Raw genomic sequence first — 22,370 nt, 5'->3', positions numbered from 1 at the left:
TAATCAATATAGTATGTCTTAAAAAAACAGAAAATATCCAAGAAGAAGTCTGCCTGCAGCTGTACAGATGAGTGGTACATTCGAGCAGCAGGATCGCATTTTGCTTTTGAGTTTACCTGACATGTTTCTCAGCTACACTCATTTGAATTCTGTCAGTTGTGTGTGGGTCATGTAAAGGTCAGTTTTTCTCACTGATGTGAATTTCTTTTGTATTTGCCTCTCTGTTGCTCGGTGGTCAGTGATATAATTTCAGCTAATCCTGAGCCGGAGTCCTCATACATAAATATAAGCCGATGTCTGACTGTATGCACCTTCGGCTCAGATTCCTGTCATGTTCCCACTTGACACTGATGGAAACATTGTCGTCAGTTGACAATTTTTCTGTGAAAAATTACAATGAAACAAGCAATAAAGGAGAACAGTGTCCTGTTGTATTTTCGCTGTACAGTATATGTATATTTTTAATCTTGGAAGCATGTCACCTTATAGACTGTAGCTCTAAACATTTTAAAGTTGTTTTGTAGTTCTTAGTGCATGACCAAATTGTATTAAAAAACACCTTCTTAGTGTACCTTTGCACCATAGGCTTCAGGGTAAACTGTGCTTGATCAACCATACAAGCTGGTCATGGACCAATGAATCAAGAAGCCATCAGTCCGGCATCTCTGTGTATTTGCTTCACTGCACTGCCCTATCCACAGGCCGAAGCATTTACACCTTTTTTTTTTTCTGCCCATTCATCTCAGTACTGTCATTGTTGTTTGGATGACGGACATGCTGCAACCTGCCTTTCCTCCCCTGTAACACTGCATCCGTTGCACGTGTGGATGGGATCGGTGCCACGGGAATGCGTGCAATGAAGATAATCATAGACCACCCTGAGCTCCATTATATCCAAAGGAAGTTAATTATGTACAGTTACTATCTATCATTGATCCAATCCCAGAGTCTGCTGTTGTTTACTTGCAAATCTGTGTTTAGTTAAGTCAGCAAGGACTTGGGATTGTCCCACTATACCATTAGCAAGTGCTTAAGGGCTCACGCAAACTTTCTAAGGCCACTTTTCCTCATGTCTGAAGTACACACTGCTTGATCAAATAAGCTACAGATTTTTTATAGCAACAGTGGAAAGGGATGTGAGGAGGATGAGTCACTGCATAGAACTGAAAATAAAGAACACACTATTGTATATATTTGAATAAGGAGAGCTCATTAGGAAGAACTGAACATGATTTATTGATATACAGAATTCAATTAAGCTATTTGGCGATTAGACCCCGATGTTCCAGCGATGATAGGAATTAGGGCAGGACCTCCCGGAGTCTAGACGCTGGCAGATAAAGATGGAAGCTTTGATGGAGTGACTTGAGTAAGGTGGAGATGGGGAGGAGGTGGGTTGCACAAATGAGTCTGCAAGGGAGAATGACAGGTAAGCGGTGAGATTTAAAGTACGCAGCGTGGCGTCTGATTGGGAAAACGGAAGTGACATGAAGAATAAACTTACAGCCGAACACCCGGGCAGCTGATGAGTGATTACAGAGCTTCCTTATTGAACTTATGCATAAGCTTCATTATAGTATATTGATTTTGGGGTTTTTTTTGTTTTGTTTTTTTACATATCATTATATCCATATAGGCTTTAACACCACAAGAACCAAGTGGGAAAAGGAAATCCTGTGACAATGAAAAAAAATCTATGATTTTAGTTTTTGTTTTCTTTGCTCATATGGACTCACATTTTCACAACAAAATAGATGCATGTGGATTTCTAGAAAAACACTGCCAGGAGAACTCTTTTAAAGGTCTTGGGTTTTTATTTTCATTTCTATTTTTATTAACAGTTACCCACTATTTCTGAAAGATAGAAAACGCTTAATGGCAGCACATTTTTATATTTATTGCTGGAAGGACCTTAAAGGAGGAAACGGATATTCTGTTCTGGATTGTTCCTAACGACAAGAGCGTTCTAGCTAAAGGCTAATTCATGCCATTTCTCAGAAACGTTGACAATTTGTGACCACGCAAACACGTCAAATGTCCACACAGCAGGAACATAAAACAGTTGGTTGTTTTGAGGAGTTTCATTATCCACATAGCTGATCATTGGAATTGCCATAGTCACTGGTGGATTTTGCACATTTGCTTTTCAGCAGCAGCGCCTTAAACCAAGAGTGGGGATCCTGAAACTCTGTGCTCCGTCTGTGCGCTCTACCTGGGATGGGAAATTATCTCCAGAGCAGCAAAGATCCGTGCAGACAGCTTAAACAAAATAAGCTGTTTTAAGCTGAATGCCCTGCCCCAGTAAGCAATTCCCCACACAGCCGATGAAGCTGAGTCCTTAATGGACAGATGTAATTGTGATAATAGTTATATTTGAACTTGGCCCATATGAAAACGGATGGTGGGACTCAGACCATTAGGTGCCAGGTTTCCTAGCCTCTGCGTTTCTCCATCCTCCATTTAGCATAATGACACTCAAACAATCAATGCTCACAGTAGAATATTGACTGTGGTATTACAGTATGCAGAATAAAATGGTGTTAATGTGTCACATTTAAATATCCTGATCTGTGACTGTGGTGTGTTCCTTTCTGCAGCAGCAGGTAGCTGATTCCAAATGAAAGACCAGGCATGACCGACATGCTTACAGAATTACAGCAACAAAAAGGATTCTGCGGGATTCGTGTTTTTGATACTCTGATGTTAGCCCACACTGTGGCAAAACTGGTGAATAATAACATACTTGCGCAAGATCTCCCCATGCTGCTGTGATTTATAAGCATACCTTCCATCTGCAAACAGGCTAGGAGGCTTCTACCTACTGGGGCAGCACCCAGGGTCCAGTGCTATTTACTCAGCCAGCCGAGACGAGGTGCTCCCCCGGCAGGATCCTGCAGTCACTGTGCCCATGCGTGGTTTTCTCTCCATTAACCTGTCTGCTCATGGCTACTGTGAAGTGCCTGCAGCAGCTACAGCAAGGCAACAGCATTTTGCCACAGGTTGAACCATCTTGACTGTGCCATTTCCTGCTGTTTAACAAATGATAAAAAGCCGCAGGCCATCAAACTTAGCAGTTACAGTGACTACATTTTATGAGCGCTATATTTGGTAAACTCTAGTCACAATATGTGCTCAATAAATCATGTTTTAATAAGCTGTGGTGTGTCGGTTTTAAAATGAAAATACAGTCTCTGTAAACATGCAGATATTTGTTAGTGCATTTGAGTTATATGTAATACCATCACTAATATTAAAAAAAGTTTGTTTTTTTTTTCTAGAAAACATTGTACGCTGTCATTTGGTGCCATAGGTAATACATTTGGAACCAAATAAGTGTGTAGAAATACTAAGAGGAAAGGTGCTCCACTTTAAAGTGATGTGATAGATTAGGGAGGAGCCCTGGCAACAGAATAATTTCCCTGGTGACCAATTTCTGAACACTCTGAGCAAAGAAAATCAGCAACAAGCCTACATGTCAGCTATAGCCCCATACCAGGGTGCAGGAGTACTCGCTGACTCACTTCTAATGAGCAGCCAGAGATAGAAGTAATAACCTAAACAACAAATCGTAGGTCATGACTGCAAATATAGTGCTGACGGCCCTAATTAACATTAGACCTTATTCAGTGTAAGCAGATATAAAAGTATGTATGCAAAATGGCGTCAGTGGCAGCCCAGCATTGATGGGAAAGAAGAAGAGAAGTACAGTAGGTTATGCTTTACTGCGCACTGTGGTCGCCTCTGAAAAACTACCAAAGCTCTTTTAATGCATTTCGTTTAATGTTTTATTGCGTTTAGTATTATGGCTTTAATTCTCCCCATCATTTGTTTTCTGTCTACAAAAGAGCTGCAGCTATATGTGACACTGTAGAGTAGGTATGTGCAGAAGCACTGTGAGGGGATATTGCTGTCATTTTAAGTATTTTAAATTTTAAATATTATAATAAAATGCATACTAACTGCCTAATAATTCTGTGTAAAGTAGTGCACTAACAATGACATTGTGCACAGCATCTGTCTTTCTCTTCATGTAGCTTGCACACCCCCCCCTTCCCCCTTTTATTGCACCTTCAGTATGACTACTTTCATATGTGGTCTCCTGCTGCTCAGCATTCTCTCCCTTATTTTCTGAAGCAGCATTCTGCAAAATGTTTTTAATTCAAAACTGCACGGTAAAGCTAGCATTTAAAGTAGCAGGAACTTTATATTTACTTTGCAGATTCAACAGTTCTACATGTCAGACCGCATTACCAACTGATATCTTTCACTGCAAAAAAATTAATACAATAAATACAGTAGCACAGAGGAAGCAGTTTAGTGTAACTAGCTGGATTTTTATGGACAGGATGCTGAAAACTATTAAAGGTATTTTGCGTGATCACCAGGTTGTCCTGTCTTCTTTAAAGTTGAGGTTTTTCAGGAGAACGTGCCTCAACAGAAAAGCACTCTTTAACATTATGTTAAAAATGACTCATTCACAGAATGAGCGGAAGGCAGATATAATAAAATCTGCATTCACCGCTGATTGAAATAGTTTTGTTGGTTGTTTACATGAGCATGCTTGTTTGGCATTTCTGTTATAATGCCTCACCTGCTGGTCTCTCCTTACAGTCAGGTACATTTGGAAAAAATGAGATTATCATCTGCATCTGCTTGGTGGTTGAAAATTCATCACAACCTGAATTCAGAACATGACCAGCAGCTCATGTCACAAGCTCTTCACACCATTACCAATGTAATGCAAATGTGACAAGAGAAGCTGGTTATTTTGCAGAAGCATATGTGGAGATTTATTTCTTTGTGCCATCTCTCTGTCCCTTGGAGGGGTGCCTAAAAATGAACCTAATTCAAATTTGAACATTGCAGCAGTTCATTTTAGTGTAACTCAAGCATTTATGGGGCTACTTGTGTTTATTCAGGTTCTCGCCATAATTGCAACTGCATGAATTAAAATGGATATGTCACTAAAGCAGATACTGCATTAAATAGGTACAGTAGTTCTTCCCTTTCTCTCCTATACATTAGGTTCAAAATTAAGTTTCTAAAATTTTACCATAAATAGTTTGTATTTTTTTTTTTATTGCGTAAACAGGTAACAAAAACTCAGTCCAGTAAAGTGTTTGCTATGAATATCATATGCCTTGGAAACAGCTCAAATTCTTTTCTGGGACACTTGGATGCAGTTTTTGAGGTATTTGGCATGCATCCACAGATGCCACAGTTCTTCTGCAGATCTGTCTCAGCAGCATTTGTCTCTTTGTGTTATCCTAGATCCTTGAGATCAGAGCTGCTACGGGAAGATTGACTCTGGCTGCGTACTTGGGGTCACTGCTGAGCTACAGAGTCATTTTTGGACCGATTAGGCAACTCCCTGATGCTGCTGAATGATGAATAAGAATCTAAACTGCTTAAAACCTTTGCACATTACTGTTTACTACTTTTAATATCAAATGCCCTTCAAACAAGTACAGTAAATGAATGTGCTGCAGTGGTGTCACGTTTTGACAGCATCCAATTAAGTGATTACCTGGTGCATTTTCACACCGGCATGATCAATGCCCCTTTAATGGAACTAATAAAATGGATTTTAATTGATTACGCTGATGGTCCTTTACTGCCACAGCCTGTTATGTGTTAAGGTTTAGGTGCCGTCAGAGCAGAGGTTCAGCATGAGGTGACTGACACTTTGGCCTTTAAGCTGAGAGAGGATAACGAGGCTGCTGGCTCAGGATCACTTTGGTTGACTGAAGCCGTTGACAGAAAGCAACTTTCCTTATTATAACAGTGCTTCAAATAGTTTCCTTCTGCTGGAGTAATTTTGATTCCAGTTTGAATAGGCGATTGAAACATGTAACACTGTCATTATTTCTTATAATTGAGATACTCAGAATTTCCATGCCTCTAATGAGTCAATCTGTTATCAGTAATCTTATTTGCACACTGTATTTCTTTGAAATATTGTTTGTTTGGTTAGGATATATATGACAGTTTTGCACCTTTAATCTCAGTGTGCCTGTGTGTGTGTGTGCGCCTTGGTCTGAGTTTGCCAGAGGGCTAAAAACGGCCGTGCTTTTCCACGCTTCATCATCTGTAGTTTGTGTCAGACCCAGACAGTCATCTGGAAAGGTCAAAGCATCAGTAAAAGATTTAAATCAGCCCACAGAAGAAAGATTTACCATGACAGGTGGAACCTGAAAAACTGGTAAATAAGAATACAAACAGAGTCTTTCCTCTTGACTTAAACCAAGGAAAAACAGACCTTTGCATTTCAAAGCTAGGGTCAGAGGTTGTGATGCTTTAAAGAAATAAAAGCCTGCATGTTTTATTTGTCCTTGTAATTAATTATTTACTTTCTGAATAAGCTGAGAAGGCTCAAAGATTAGTGCTGTGAGTGTTTGTTTGTATAATCATCCTATGAGGAGGTTCCTTCACTTTCAGATCTATTAATCGTGTTTGCATTTCTAAAATGAAGTGATCTTGGCACAGCTAATAGAAACAGCCCGTTTCTAAATGCAACTTGACAGGGTCAGTGTGAGAAAAACAAACTGTTGGGCTTAGTTTTGGCACTAGCTGAACTTGACGTACGGGTGTTATTCTTTGATTAATCTCTGTAGTGTTTTGTTGTTCTATATTCATCCAGCTTTATGAGCTGCGAGAGGAAACATTTTCTCTTTTTTTTTTTTCTTCATTTGTCATCTGATTATATTAATGTTGTAGCCACGCCTTTTGATGAATGCAGGAACTAAAGCACGTATTCAGCTTGTTTTGAGGACAAATGGGACCTTTGAAAAAAATTCTTTCTCTTTACTGTTTATTAATACACTTAAAAAGATGAATGTGAAATAGGGAAGCTTACAGCAAGGCCTATGTATCATAATATATTAGCTCACAGAAGTAAAGAGTAATGAAACTATTTTCAGCTATAAAGCCATGCTTGAATAATATGTCTGCTGCAAAGCGCTGCAAAGCCAGAACTATTACAAGGTGGTTACTTTTTATAATCTTTTTGGAAAAGACATCCATAAATAAATATATGTTGGTTTTTGCTCTTTGGCTCATGAAGATAATTATATTTATGTTTTTTTTTTTTTCTCAGTCTCTCTGTGTCTCTTTTGTTTGGTGTATGTGTTTTCCTGCGGTTTGGTGGCTGGCATATTATTGATTTGTGCTATTGATCCACATGTGGCAGCAATGACTGTGATTTTGTGTTTAGTTTTATCATCATGCAGTAAAATGCCTCCTGCTGGGATGCCCCTGTTGTTACTGAAACAGCTGAGTCACTGCTGGCAGTTTGCATCTTCACTCAGAATAAAGTTTGTTTGTGAGTCTAGCTACCTCTCTCACTATTGAAATGCACTGAAATAAAAGACACTTAAAGGATTATGTAGGTGACAGACAGGATTGACTTAATTTGGACAATCAATGACGAAAGCTCACAGCAGTGGGATCAAAACCCATCAAATATGTGCGTAAAGAGGGATGCTCGAGTCTGGCATGGATTTAAGTAGCCTTTATTCTGATGCTAACAGAAAATATACTGTGTAACTGTGCAGTCATGTGAAAAAAGAGTTTTCACAGGACTCTGTTCAGTCCTCTGAAAAACTAAGTATATCCCTACTGCATCTATAGGAATTAAGGGGGTAAGTAGCAGCCAGGTACTGCTTATCCAATGCAATTGATTAACTGATCATCATCAAGTGTGAGCATCTCTATAAAAGCAGAGGTATGCTGGTCTGGAGCATTCAGGTGTGTGTTAACACAATTTTTCCAGGAGTGGACGTCCCAGCATATTCACTCCAAGGTCACACACTAAGAGAGCCTTTTCTCTCTATAAAGAGCGCGGCAGCACGGCTTAGGTTAGCAAAGTTGCACAAACAATGTCCTTTGAACAGATGAGACCAAAGTTGAGATGTTTGTCCATAATGCACAGTTCCACATTTGGTGAAAACCGAACACAGTACGCCTCAACACAAAATGCCTCACACCAACTATCAAGCACAATGGAAGAGGGGTGATGATTTGGACTTGTTCTGCAGGCACAGGACCCGGGCACCTTGTAGTCACTGAGTTGGCCATGAACTCATCTGAATACAAAAGCATTCAAATGTGAGGCCATCTGTCCGACAGCTAAAGCTGGGCGGTGCAACAGGACCGTGATCCCAAGCACAGCAGCAGCTCTATAACAGAATGATAGAAAAAGAAAAGAATGTGTTGCAATAGTTCAGACAAGCCCAGATCTCAGTCTGACTGAAAGGCTGTGGCAGGAACATTAGAGAGCTGTGCATAAACAAATGCCTGCAAATCTCACTGAACTGAAGCAACACCATAAAGAAGAGTGGGTCGAAATTCCTCAATGATGTGAGAACCTGATAAAATCATAAATACATTGTTATTGCACTTAAAGGGTGTACTTAGGTTGTTTTGGGGTTTTTTTTTTCCCAGGACTGCATAGAGTCCTGTGAAAACGTTCTTTTTCATGTGACTATACTTGTAATTGTCCATTGGAGCTGAAATATGGTTTACAGTATAGTTCTTTATTATCACTGCAGGGATTTTGTCAAATGCTAGAGTAAATTGCTGCTCTTAGGAATAAACATGTGAGGCAGTAGCAGTAAATGACAATTGTACAAGGGTATAGTAGGTGTCTGACAATCGTTACAACTCAATGCAGATATATGCAGTCATGCAACATTTAGTTTCAGCAGATGATGTTGGAATTCAGCTGCTGTGGATTTAAATATTTGGGCTGATAGGAGTTACCTTTGTTTAGTCACATTTTACTTAGTTTCTATGATTGTGCTGATTGTTTTCTCTCTCTCTCTCTCTCTCTGCGCAGGCCTTCCCGTGTATATCCACAGGCATCTATGGTAAGTTCAATCAGTGCTGTTTTATTTCTTTTTATTAATTTACTTTGTCCTTTTTTGCTTTTCAGTGCAACTTTATAATAATAACCTGCTTATGATCCCTGGTTTGTGGGTGAATATTTCAGAATTATGCACACAGGGCATATCGTTCCTGTGGGTGAATATTTTAAAACTATACACATAGGGCAGGGGTTGCTTAGATATAAATACAAAGCATACCAACAAGTTCATCTCATACCATGTTGCACAAAGGCAGAGCATAGAAGAAGGTGAACAAAATGAGGAGCCTGAACGCTGCTTATATGCACCCTCATGAGACCATGCCAAATATGCTGCGAGGCATCACTGGCAGAGAGCTGATGTGCTCATTACACTTAAACAAAGTCACACTGAAAATATAACAGACTTGTTGCTATAAACAGAATTTTGAGTTTTGAAGAAGGAAAAAAAAAAGTTAAATGCAATAAAATGTTTTGTTTCTTTGACTGCTTTGAACATCTGAATTGCCTCTTTTGAAAAAAAAAAAAAAAGTTTTTTCTCCCACCATACCCTATACAGTTTATGAATTTGCATACAGCTCTAATACACGCAGTAGGTGCCAAATGTGTAAGGATTAATTAACATGCTAATTTCTGTTGTTTGCAACTGACTATTAGCAGCAGTAGCTCCACATAAGTAGTCACAACTCCGGTAAAGTTATGCGTAATTTCAGATCACCAAGACGCCTATTTTGCCAATTTAATAACGGACAGCGTGCGGCAATGACTGATAAACATGATTCTATACGTTTTTAGGCAGTTATCTCACGAGAGTCGATAAATGCCTCTGATCATTTCACGTGAGGCACCGCCAACGGTACAAACACTGTTTCCTCAAGAGCCGAACATATACTGTTCAAGCTCTCAATAGGCACACACACACAGCATTGATTATATTCTTGTATTCAGTGTAATACAGATTCAAAAGTGACATATTGAACTTGAAATCCTTTTATACCCACCACAGTAAGCAAAACTAACAAAAGTTTAAAGATCCCTTTAAACCTTCTTCTGAAAACAGCAAAGAAAACCAGATGATTAAAATGTATGAAGCCAAAGGGTGAATAATTCCTTTCACATCTGTAACAGTTTATATCATTTTAGATGATGCTTGTCTTCTGTCCATTTTATGTCTGGTGAGTTATATTTCCTGTGCTGTCGGTTAATGTTCTTCATGTGGTTGACCGCTGTCATATTTGCGATGTACACCTGTGCAGCTGTTGTTGTTCTAATAAAGCTAAATAAAAGCTATCTAATTTACTAAACCCACTGCAGCTGAGTTCCACAGCTGTATCACTGCATGATTTTAATTTAACACATTTTTTTGGGAACATCAATGGTGTAGCTGAGCACAGCCGCAGCTGAGCCATTTGAATGTGCTATTAAAACACACCCTGATGCTGGGTTTTTTTTAAAATGCAGGCATTTGAAGTCGTGTCGAAAACTGTAAGCAAAGCATCAACAGCCGCTGACTGGATTTAATTAAAGTCTAGTGCGCGTGTGTGTTGGTGCAACTAAGCAGTTACTGCCCATAAAGAAAATGCTGAATTGTTCATAATCTGCCTTTTCATGTTCTGAACTAATATGTCGCAGGTGATATGAAGACTCTGATCAAACTGGATAAGCTAACTTTCATGGTTACCTTTGCTAAATCAGTCTCACAGTTTGGTTATTGATTACCACTGTAGTCCATGAATGCTAATGTCTAATGCAAAAATTCAAAGGAAAAATGTCTGTTAAGTATATAATTTGAGTTTTGTGTTTTGCATATTTGATTTCCAACTGTATACAGAATGCAGAAATGAAATGATTCATCCCCAGCCACTGGGGAACATCAAAAAACCCTCTGCCCACATGCTGGCTACCTTACATCTGTTTGCGATTGTTTTTCTCTCCAATCAAAGCCATTACTCTTCTTCCTTTATCAAACCTGGACTATAACTAACTGCCTGCTGTTGCACTCTGAAATACTACACACAAAACACTGATTATAGAGCCTGTTAAACTTTGGCAGTGCTCATTAAACCAGCTGAAACTGCCCTGCATAGATAAAAGATAGTCCAAGTGGCGAGCTATCCTGATACGAACTATTGAATATGTGTGTTAATAAAGACCAGTCTTTAGTAAAGTGTGCTCATAAATCACAAGATGTTTAATTACGCTCTTGATAGAACACTTTCCCTTTGGGATTTGAATAAATTCCACCCATCACTTTTTGCAGTTCACACACACATCTTTTGTGCAGTATTGTACATTTTCTTCAACCTGCGCATGTCTCATAATGACTAAAGTTTTCTTCATCAGAAGGACTTTAGATACTTTTTTGTTAATTCTTTAAACATCAGTGTCTGATGTCTTGTGACTGAATTCAAGAAATATGATCAAGAATGTCAGCCAATGTTTGTGTACAGCGTGTTTTGTTTAAGAAAATGCAGTAGAGTAGCTGTACTGTAGTGACATAAAGATAATCCAAATGCATGCAGGAGAAGGGGGGGGGGGTGTCAGTGTTTGTACTGTGTGCTGCTGACGAGGGCACCACTTATTGCCGTTCACTATGGTACTGTGTGCTGCACTGCCAGTGGGAGCCTGTCATACCGTACCACCAGGAGCCCCCTCACATCAAAAGGATAGTCTGTGCAGAGCCAAGCATGCAGTGGAGTTGGAGGGGTGGGGTTGGCAGGGGGGTGGGGGGGGGGAGACAGAGAGAGAATTAAGCAGCCTGTTAAATAAATAAACAGCTTAGCGCTTCCCATAACTGCATCTCCACAGAACAACAGCTGATTAAGACTAAAGATTTTCACACAGCAGAGGGCAAATAGAGGAGGGACTTTCAAAGGAACTACAGTATAGATAGTACAGAGCTGTGATGTTGTTCTCCGAGTCCTCTGTGTGCCCCCTGAGTACTGCCATATTCTGAAAGAGGCCCTGCTCTCTTGTCAGGAGTTCTGACATTTTCTGTGCATTTTAGATAACCTTTAAGGTCAGCTTCCATTTTAGCAATATAAACAAAAGCTTTTTAGTGTGGAAGTCACATCTCCCTGATCTCTTTCTTTTCCTGTGTTTCTGTGTGAGTTCTTTTTTATTTATTTATTTTTAAATCTCTTTCTGTCTCTGTAGAATGCACATCATTCTGTATACGTGTACACGGTCGTGCAGGTACTACGCTTATGTGCATGTGCTTGACCCATTTCCACACTTGAATTGGAGCAAGAAAACAAATCACGTGCCCCAAACATTGTGACACAGAGGAATCAGGAACAAGTTATCCAAGGCCGTTGTGTTGAGACAAACAGATTTGTCAGGAAAGTTAATGCTAATTGACACTCTCTCTCACACCTCCATATTCCCGAAGACTGAGTCTCCAGTGACAGATGATGGCAGAACAGGGAGGCTGGGTGTAGTAGAGAGGTGTGCAGGGGGTACTTTAGATGCTTGGAAAGAAAAATGAGAGATCACACTGCGCTGACAGTCCAATCCCTCAGTTCGGCCCATTAGCCACAACAGAATTTCTGCACCGATAGTGTGTCGGAGGTACCACCCATAAACAAACTGGTGCCCACCGTGGGCCGCGGGGTCACCCAGCATGATAGAGGTTATTAAGTCCTGCTTCTGTTTGCACATCAATCACAGCCATGCGACCTGGGTTTAAATGGATTATTCCTTCCACGGAGGAGACACCTCTCAATGTCTCACAGGATCAGTGCCAAGAGTCCAACTACCTCGACTTAGAGAGGTCATTTTCTCTTTTGCTATCCCTTTGTTTTCTGTCCTCCCTCCTATATATCCTCTTGTCTCTTGTTCTCACTTTTCTCCCTGACAATTCTGTCTTAAAATTAGGCATACATGGAAAGTCACATAAAAAAAAATAAATCTATTTTAGGATGCATTTTGACTGTTGTGCCTTGTGAAGATCACATCATAGATAGTGCTGAGAAAGCACTTCTCAACAGCCCCATAATGAGGCATACTGTTTAAAAACAAAGGCATGTACGTTACTTCTGCTGTTGGCTTGATAGATGCCATTGCACACATGTAGTTATAATGTTATCAGAAGAATCAGAGGCAAAGCTGGTGCTCTTCTTTGGACAAATATCTTCCTGTTTACTGCTAACCCTTGACCTTTGGCTCGTCTGTCTCTGTAACTGAGCTGAGATTTGTTGACAAAGGAGTTTTAGCACTGTCTGGTGGCTGTGGGAGATATGCGGATGTAATCCACCAAAGCTCTACTGGTATGTCCACACTGCCGTCCTGCTGTACCGTCCAGATCAAAGGTTTCAAGCAGCTAAGGTTTTTTTTCTCTCTAACCAGCATCATGGTCTGGCTCTCTTTATCCCTGTCTAGGATTAGGAGGGTTGGAGACATTCATGCACCTTATCTTTCAACTGTGATTGCTTGCTGCTAGCTTTCTAGAGATGGCCTGGGCAGGTTCCCCTTTCTCTCAAAATACATAGAGCTTAGACCAGCTGGGTTTGGGAATTTCAAGGTACATAGGAGCAATATGTTGTATCAGCGGGCGGCAGAGTGTGTGCTCAGACGAAGCAAGATCTTCGTGGCCCAATGTGCATTTGTACTCATCAAGTTTTTTTTTCTGCAGCCTTTGTTTGAGCGTTTAACTTTTTCATTTCATAAACTTTTCAGAATATTTTTAAAAAGTAAAATGTCAGGTGTTAAATTTAGCATGTAGGACAAAGCATGCTATCACCTACATGGATTGTTTCCAAGGAAGGTCATCAACTGTTGTGCTCTGCCCTCTTTCTTCTCACCTTTTTTTTCCTGCACTCTCTTCCTCACATTACACCCTCCCATCCCTCTTTGTCTCGGTCTCCTTCTGTGGGCTGCAAAGTCGGTCATGGTCACAGCCCTGCTGTCGTGTCCCAGTGTTAGTGTAGGAGCAGCTTCGGGCCATTTGACACCCACGCTATGGCGTCTAGAGTCCTGGGGCGCTACTCTGTCCTCCACCCCGGGTCAGCTCACCTCTCCACTGGGCCCTGATGGGGTGACTACCCTGTTCCCCCCCTCGCTTTTCAGATGAATGCACAGCATTGATGCCTCCAACTAGAGCAGTACTCAGCTGTGCTACACTTAATGATTTTCTCCTGTCCAAGCCACATCCAACTAATCTGCATTGTTTTATATCGAGTTTAAATAATGCCAGCCTACCTGTCTCTTATTATCTTATTAAGTATCTTTAAAGACAGCAATAAAGCTATCAACATTTTATTAAAAAGTACAGCAGCAAAAAGAGAGTACCTTTTTTAATAAAAGGTATTATAAAGACATTTTAAAGGAAATCGGTGATGCTTTATCTCATAAAAGACCTTCAAAACAAATACTGTAGAGATGTCAGTTTAGCAGTGGGTGAGCAGGTGACCATATGCTGCATGCCTGAAGTGCAGTGGCCCAGGTTTGAGTCCAAGCCATGGCCCTTTGCTGTGTGTGTTTCCCACCCTCTTGTCTATCTTCAATAATCCTCTATCCAATAAAGGCAAAAATGCCCCCCCCCCCCCCCCCCCCCCCCCCAAAAAAAAGAAGTATAGCTCAGCATTAAAAACATTCATCATGAGAGAACTCAGAAAAAATGTCATTGATCCCTGCAGGGAGATTGCTTTGTAACTGTAATTAAAAATGCAGTTAAGAAAAGAGCAAATATTTTAAAAATGGAGCTAATAAGTAATAACACTAATTAAGAGAAAAACATACCATTTAACTAGAAAAGAGTACCTGTGATTGAGAACAGTATGCATGATCAAACATTAGCACGATTTTCTGTTCGTTTTGTTGTGTACTGCAGTAATTTACTGTCATTTCCACACCTGTAGTGAGTTTGCCAGTGCCAGCTAACTCAGCCTCAGGCTACATACGGCTTCAAGCGAGACAGCTCATCAAAATGAATGACGAGTGTTGAGACATGAACTTGACCAGCTACAGCTGTGGAGAAGGAGAGTGGAACCAACAATACGGTTTCTGCCTCAAGGGAAGAAAAAAATTTACTTTCATTTTTTTATTTTTTTTAAGAATTCAAACATCATGCAGCATCAGTTTATCAAACTTCACCATTTCTGTTATCTGTTGGCACCATACCCTTACAAAAAAAAATCAGACTAGGTGCTAAAAAGAAAAAAGAAAGGAAAACAAAAGCAGTAGAAATAATGAAGCCCTAAAATAACAGCAGGCTGTGGTATTCTCCGCACAATATAAGCCCACTCAGGAAAAACAAAACTGGTGTGATCTGCAGTATGTGCCTACAGGCTACCCATATATTTGCAAATAAAGAATGGGAATGTAACATAGCCCGGACATGTATTCATCTTCTGCTCACTTTATCAGGTGATGCATCTACTTCTCACCACAGAAAAAACACCTTAGCTGCACAAGTTTGTTGCCAAAGTTAACTCTGAAAGTTGAGTTAAAGTAAATGCTGGCAACAGTCAGAGCAACGGGCCTCCTTGTTCTTAAAGCCAAAATTTCCCCTAAGGCAGAGTGCACATTTATATATTTTTTTCCTCTGTGTTACAGTTGAGTGGATATTTTTGACCACAAACTTTTCTTTTCTGTTACAGAGTTGTCTCCGATTGAGATGGGAGCTCTTTTTTTTTTCTTCATGCTAAACAGAATATATGTGGGGGGGGGGTTTATCTTTAATATCAAACTAAAGAGCTTTCCTTTGGTTTTTAGCGTTGTGTAAAATAGATGATATGTCATATTCCTTAAACATCACATACAAACTTGTGCGAGCGATGCATTTTGCGTATGACTGAGCGAAAGGGCAGAGACCTCGTTGACTGGTTACATCATTGTTTTCATGTAACTTACTGGATGTGGATAAAAATGTAGCTTTAACTTAACAGGAAATTAAAACAAGTAATTTCCCTTGAACACTTCAATCATGCTGTTTCAAGTAAAAGGGATGAAATTACTGGATGAACACTAACTGCTTTGCAGGCTTCCCATGTCAGATTCTGTAATTATCTAACTTCATATTTGATTTGGGGACTCAGCCCATAGCTGCTATAAATATAACTATGCCATAACATTGTTGACTGTATACCCAAATGTTATGCAGTTGCATTGCTGTATTCTTTTATTTACATGGCACGTGCAAGTTTCTCTCCTCTCCTCTCTCATGTTCTGCCCAGTGATGAAGTAGAGGAGCCTTCAGCAGAAATAACACTGCACCACCTGAGCCCTCATCAGTGGCGCTGCGCTGCACATATCCCATTAGTGCACCTCACTAAGACAAATCTCCCAGAGCTGAGCATATTCCCAGCATAGGTGAGAGCCAAGCCAAGTAGAGCAGGGACCCTGGAGGGCCCACCATCACTGTGCCTGACTCCAGCTCCCCACCACCCGACAGATTGGTTTTCCTGAACTCTCCACACAGCAAATGGCAAAAAATGAGAAGGAAGTGCTGAGGGGAGAAGATCGAGAAGTGAAACACTGAACTTCTTCATTTTGTGCGTACTTAAGCATATAAAAGAGTCGGTGTTGAACATCATTCAGGAAGTGGGTTGTGTCAACAGTGCTGCCACTGGTGCTGTAACTCCTGGGACTGAGTAAGCCGGTGGAAGTGTGGACCGGGAGTTTTTGTGTCTCCCTATTTTAATGTACTTGGTCAAGCTGACATGGACAGAGTGGCAAAGAGATGAGAGGTGATGAAAGTTAAAAGTTGCAGAAGGAGACAAATGATGAGAGAGCTCTCGAAATGCTGCCATTGACCTTGATGGTGCTGCTGAGCAGGGTTGTTCTGCCACGCTGCCCTCAGCTGCACTGACACCTTTTACAGGCTTTCCATCTAAATCTCTGCTACCGCTTGTCCAACGTAGACTAAAAAAGTCTATCATTTTACCTTCCTGTTACTGTTTTCATTACTTCTCTAGCTAACTGCTTTCTCTGCTCTGCTTTCTTGCCTGTTATGATTAATAGGTATAGCTCTCAAATCAATAAAGCATTTGTAGAAACTCCACATAGAATAGATTAGATGTACTCAGTGCCATCCACACTTCTGGTGACCAGAATGTGCTATTACTGTATCGAGACTTAGGCCTGTTTTTTAGCTTGGAGTGTCTGTTTATCTCTCTTAAGATGAATAGATGGAGCACAAAGGCAGTTGCTTACAATTTTAACAATTTACTTATTTGTTTCTTTTGTTTGTGTTTTACTCGTATGACACCTCTCGTTGTTTATGTACTTCCTAAACAGCTGGTCCTTTCTTGGTGGATGTATTTTCTTTAGCTTCCTTGTCATCTACACATCTGTTTGCTTGTGTTACTTGAGCTGTGAGTTGGAGTGTTGTTACTCCTTCATAGGTGTGGTCGCACTTTTCCAAAAGGAAGCATTTAAAAAAAAATTATATCACTGGAAAGGTTAAGTGTGCTTGGGAGACAGGGAGAGACAGGCGACCTGCAGACCGATTTGGCATTCTGGATTAGGTTCTGAGCACACAGCACTCGGGGCATCTTTTGAAGGACAGGAGCTGTGAGTGGGGCTGTGCACTGTCTGCAGACACTGTCTAACAGAGCCATAGAAGCCGACTGGCTGTCACTGCTGGCCAGTATGCAGCTCACATCTTGCTTCACCCAGAGCTTGAACAGGAGCTCAGCTAGGGCTCTGCGGTGAGTCAACCCCTCTTCTTTCCTCGGTGTAATCCGGCCATTCCTGTCAAGCTGAGGAAGGGGAGGAGAAGAGAAGCAGGAAGAAAAAGAGACATCAGCAGTAGTCAGATAGGTGAAGGTGCTGGGGTTAACACGCCGTACACTGTATCTTGACTGTCAAGGCAGTTGATGTGAAGCATTTAGAGAATAGTTATTGAGAGAGTGTGACAGCAGGTGGTCTGAGAGAGAAATGAAAGCGTTGAGGAAATGTAAGGTTAGAGCTTCCTGGCTTTTCTTTTTTCTTTTTTTACACTGACTTAAATGATAGAGGTTGTTGCAGTATTTATAAGGCTGCTTGATAGGTCATACCATGTTACAGTCATGGCAATGACCCAGGAAAGGAACAATATTTGAAAATGTGACCCCTCCAGGCTACAACAATGGCTTGGCCCTTGTATCAGTTTATGTGAGTTGAAATTGAAGTCTTGACCTCTTTCGTTAGACGGTGACACTGTCTCCTGTTACCTGTGGTGCCTTACAGAGGTCAGGGGTTGTGCTATAGAAGAGCATCTACTTTTTAATCTTGAAGTGGGCCGCTATGACAGAAATAAAGTAGGCCGTGTTTATCTGTTGGCCCCTGGTCTTTGCATGAGACATACAGTACTGTAAAGGTTGCACTCACAGAGCAGCTAACTGACTTGAGGATTTGTGCAGATGCGTTACAGAAAAGTGTCCGACACACAAACTCAGCTATAATTACTCTGAATTTAAGACAGCTGAAACACTAGTCTATAACAGATTGTCAGCTCTTTTGGTAATGGCATATACTGTGTACTCTTTAGCTGTAGCACGGCTGGCCCGAAGGGTTTTATAGTCAATAGCTCATTCTAAGCATTTGCTCTTGGGAAGTTCTCTTCAGTGGAAGCAAATGATCCTGAGATCAACATCCAGCAAAGTCTTCCCTTATTAAAAATTAATGAAGTCACAGTCTTTCTTTTTCTATCGATACAATGTGTTAACACAGTAGTAGCTTGCACAGTTGTGATGAATATAGTAGTTAGCCACATTGATTGTTAAGCCACACTATCCTTATGGTTATTCTGGCATGTGAATAAAATAAGGTAGCTTGAAAGCGTAATTGTCTCCATCAAGACTAAATTTTAATCAGTTCTGCTTAAAGTGAGGTTTTGATTGCAGATGTGTGTATACATGTAGCTTGTATCTGCATCCCCCAAAATAGCACCTTTTTTTTTTTTCCTCCCCGCGTCTGGCAGCAAACTTCTACGGCAGTTGATCGGACAGCTGGGTTCATCTACCAGTGCCAAGCAGATTGTGCTGCTTTCCATTGATTTAAGGAGAAATGCTGTTACCTTTGTTTGTTTGCCTGTCTGTTTCTGTCTCCCTCTGGTATCTGCATGTTGTATACAACTAGTATTGACACTTTCTTTTCATTCTTTTTCCCCTTTTTTTTTTTTTGTCTAGGCTTTCCCAATGAGCCTGCAGCCGACATTGCTTTGAACACAGTAAAACTCTGGATCGAAGAGAATCCTGATAAGGTAGGACATGCCAGCATAATTCATGCTGCCAATCTAAAGCCACTTCCTCATTTGTGAAGTCACCGCCTGTCTCTCACGTTTTCTGATTTGCTGTGACCTGAGATGATTGGACCACGGCAGAAACACAGAACTCCAATTGTCATGCATCTCTGTATCAGACATCTTATCCACCTGCCTTGCTTGGTCTCCATGCATATCAAATTAAAAGCCAGTCTGCAACTAATCAGGCCTTAAATGGTCTGTTGACTGTTTAATTGGTCAGTGCTGGGAAGAGCTGTCAAACCCAGAAGAACATAAACACATCAGATGGAATAATCTCATAATTGTTATTTGTTTTAAATAAACAAATCGTGCCTTCCAAGAAGTGAAGGCTCAGATATGGATCTGCTTTTTTTTTTTTTTTTCTTTTTGGTCAAAAACATAAATAAACACATTTATCTTAAATGAATCGTATAATATGGCAAGCAGACAATCATCTTCAATTTCTAGCTGTTGGGTCTGTTGTCATTTGAAATGACCATAATGCATCCATCTCCATTGTGGGAAGCTAAAACACATGACATATTCGTTAAATATCTACAAGCTCTTTTAAAAATCTTTTATTACAGTTTATTTTTACTGGGTGAGAAAAACGCAGGCGTGCTCGCTGACAAAGCTACTACTTCACACTGGTTTTGATACACCGTGGGCTCGACGTCAGATAGGAACCGATTATCAAGTTACAGTCTTCACCCAGTGTGTTATCGAGCTTTATAAAGTATTTTATTAATTGCTAATGTGTTAGAACTAATTAACAGGGTCAGAATTCATGAGACTGTTGTAAAATAATAACTTGTGAAATAGTTACATGTGGCTTTTATGGCAGTGCGTTATGTGCCTCATGACTTGCAAATGATATTTGATTAATATTTTTTAGTTCACGATGATAACAGTTTTTCTCTTCGTGCTCTCAGGAGGCTGTTTAAGGCTTTACAGAACATTTGCCAGCTTGTGAGTCAGTGAGTGATGCTAACCTTTGGGGGTCATCTCTGTTTACTGTGGTACTGTTTATATCTGTCACTGTGGATTGAGGTGTTTTATAGAACTCACAGCGCGATGTGCTGCAGCATCCTTCAGCTGGTATTATGGATGTTCTGAACAAGCAGCCAGATGATACGGAGCTGCTTGATTACATTGCCGTTGATGTTCACTTGTTCTCTGCCTGATTCCTGTAACATGTAGTTGGGGAATCCATCAACCCACCAGCATAGGGGAGGTTGTATACTGTATAGGTTATTGCTGACTGTAAATAACAAGCTAATGTTCAAAGCTGACTTTTGTGGTTGTGTTGTTCCACATACAAGTTTGAAATGTTTCACAGTTGATGCACAGGGAGACACATCTGTGGAGGCTTCCCTTAGCAGTATTTGGCAAAAAAGCGTGAGCACAGTCAGTAGATCTTCAACTCTAACTAAACCAAGAGTGATCTTTTAATAAGATCTGAGAGCATAAAGTGATGTATTTTACCCAGAAGCACAGCACTATTTCTCTTACACAACATGCACTTGCACGGGAGGTCTTTCCTCCAGTGTCAGATTCAGTCACCAGTGCCTGGTATTCTGTTAATCTTTGCGCATCACAGAGAAGATCCTTTTCTGATGTAAAAGCATCCTTCTTAAATAATGCCTGATTAGCTTTTACCACCCAGAGATGAGGAACTCAAGAAGAATTTAAATACGTGTCTAATAGAATTCTCAGTGCCCAAAAGAACAGCATGTGAGCAATTTGTAGTGCAATACATCTTAAGATGAATACCTCTGGCTTTGTGTTCTATGTTTAGAAATGCAATTTATCACTGCAACATTTACTCAATAGACACACCCAGTGTTGGCATGATTGATATGATTGGCATGATTGATAGGATTCTGTTTTAGGCGCTGTCAACTTGAAAATTGTGAATGGGCAGTTGTTTACGGTCTGTAAGGACATTCTCAATCAAAGTCTTGAATGTACAGTATTCAACAAGTTGGTTTGTTTTCTCTATTTCCCTTCAAAGGCAGTTACAAGGTTGATGACAAGTTGTATGCTATCCCATCAAAAGTTCAGCATTGCTACCGTGTCTCATATCACAGATTGTGAAAGGCTTTGCAAGCAAAAGTGAGAGGTTTGGATCGCATTTTATGATGCATGGAACAATAGGGCTAGATTGCGCTGCTTGCTCATCTCCAGCTCTGTGCGCTCAGTCTGTGTTGTAGGCGTCTACAGAGACAAGTTATCTCAAGGCCATGTTTTCTGGAAGATACCGTGTGGCTGAATTTCAGCACAATGGGCCGGCTGAGCATCTAACGCAGCGAGGGTAACAGTGCAGACCACAGCCCCGCAACACAACCCTCTCCACAGGCACATACTACAGCCTGATAACATTATATGTCAGGCTGTGTGTCCATGTTTGATATCCAGTTTAGATGCATTGGAATCTGGCTGGTTCTAGTAACAGACAATCATCACTCTGTAATTGTCCACACAAAGATCTGAGAATACAGTTACTTCAGGTACCGGAGGTCTTTGTGTGCATAATATGTGTGTGTGTGTGTGTGTGTGTGTGTGTGTGTGCGTGTGTGTGTGTGTGTGTGTGTGTGTGTGTGTGTGTGTGTGTGTGTGTGTGTGTGTGTGTGTGTGTGTGTGTGTGTGTGTGTGCAGGACAGGACAGGATGGGAAGATAGAATGGAAAAGGGGTAAAAACAAAACAAAACAAAACAAAACAAAGAAAGGGACACTGTGTGATTGATTAACAGAAAGTCTATCTACCAGGCCAGCAAAGTGAAGCTCTAATGCACTCAGCAGCACACAAAGAGTCCCAATTCCAGTCTGAAACTCACTCTTGAAAGCACCTAGACTTCCATTGTGGAAGAATAAACAGCCTCAATGTGGTCAGAGGGAACAGATCCTTTAATCTAGAGATACTTGAGTGCTGAACTGATCTTTAGATCATAATAGATGAAAGAATAATGGGAGTCAGCCTCTTCTTTCCTGTATATTCCTTACCAATTAATGAAATAGAATTCGTATTTGTAAACAACAGACCATGAGGCTCTAATGACTTAAAAAATGCATAAGGGGATGCGGATACCGAGGCAGTGACATCCTAGACAATTGCTCCTCCATATGGCCTTCGAGCAGTTTCCTCCAGCTCACAGCAGACACCCCTCTCCACTTATCTGGCTTCGGTTTATTTCTCATTTTCAGATCTAATTTGGTTTAATTCAGGCTTACATAGGTTTAATCTGCAGATGAAAAATGTGGTCTGACACTTTATTTGGCTGCCACGGATGTGCTCTGGAT

The 22,370-nt window shown here is 40.6% G+C and overlaps 1 protein-coding gene across 1 annotated transcript in view; it reads left to right on the top strand.

The window, feature by feature from the left end:
* The window catches only part of macrod2 (mono-ADP ribosylhydrolase 2), a 396,729-nt gene that overhangs the window by 287,268 nt on the left and 87,091 nt on the right, over positions 1-22,370 (top strand). Inside the window, exons 7-8 of the mRNA XM_030747747.1 lie at positions 8,837-8,867; positions 18,976-19,049. Coding sequence (XP_030603607.1) covers positions 8,837-8,867; positions 18,976-19,049 — 105 coding nt within the window. The remainder of the gene's footprint in view (positions 1-8,836; positions 8,868-18,975; positions 19,050-22,370) is intronic.

This window comes from Archocentrus centrarchus, chromosome 15, assembly GCF_007364275.1.
Source record: "Archocentrus centrarchus isolate MPI-CPG fArcCen1 chromosome 15, fArcCen1, whole genome shotgun sequence".
Taxonomy (NCBI): domain Eukaryota; kingdom Metazoa; phylum Chordata; class Actinopteri; order Cichliformes; family Cichlidae; genus Archocentrus; species Archocentrus centrarchus.
Note: the sequence above shows the minus strand (reverse complement) of the source record. Positions and strands in the feature narration are given on the sequence as shown.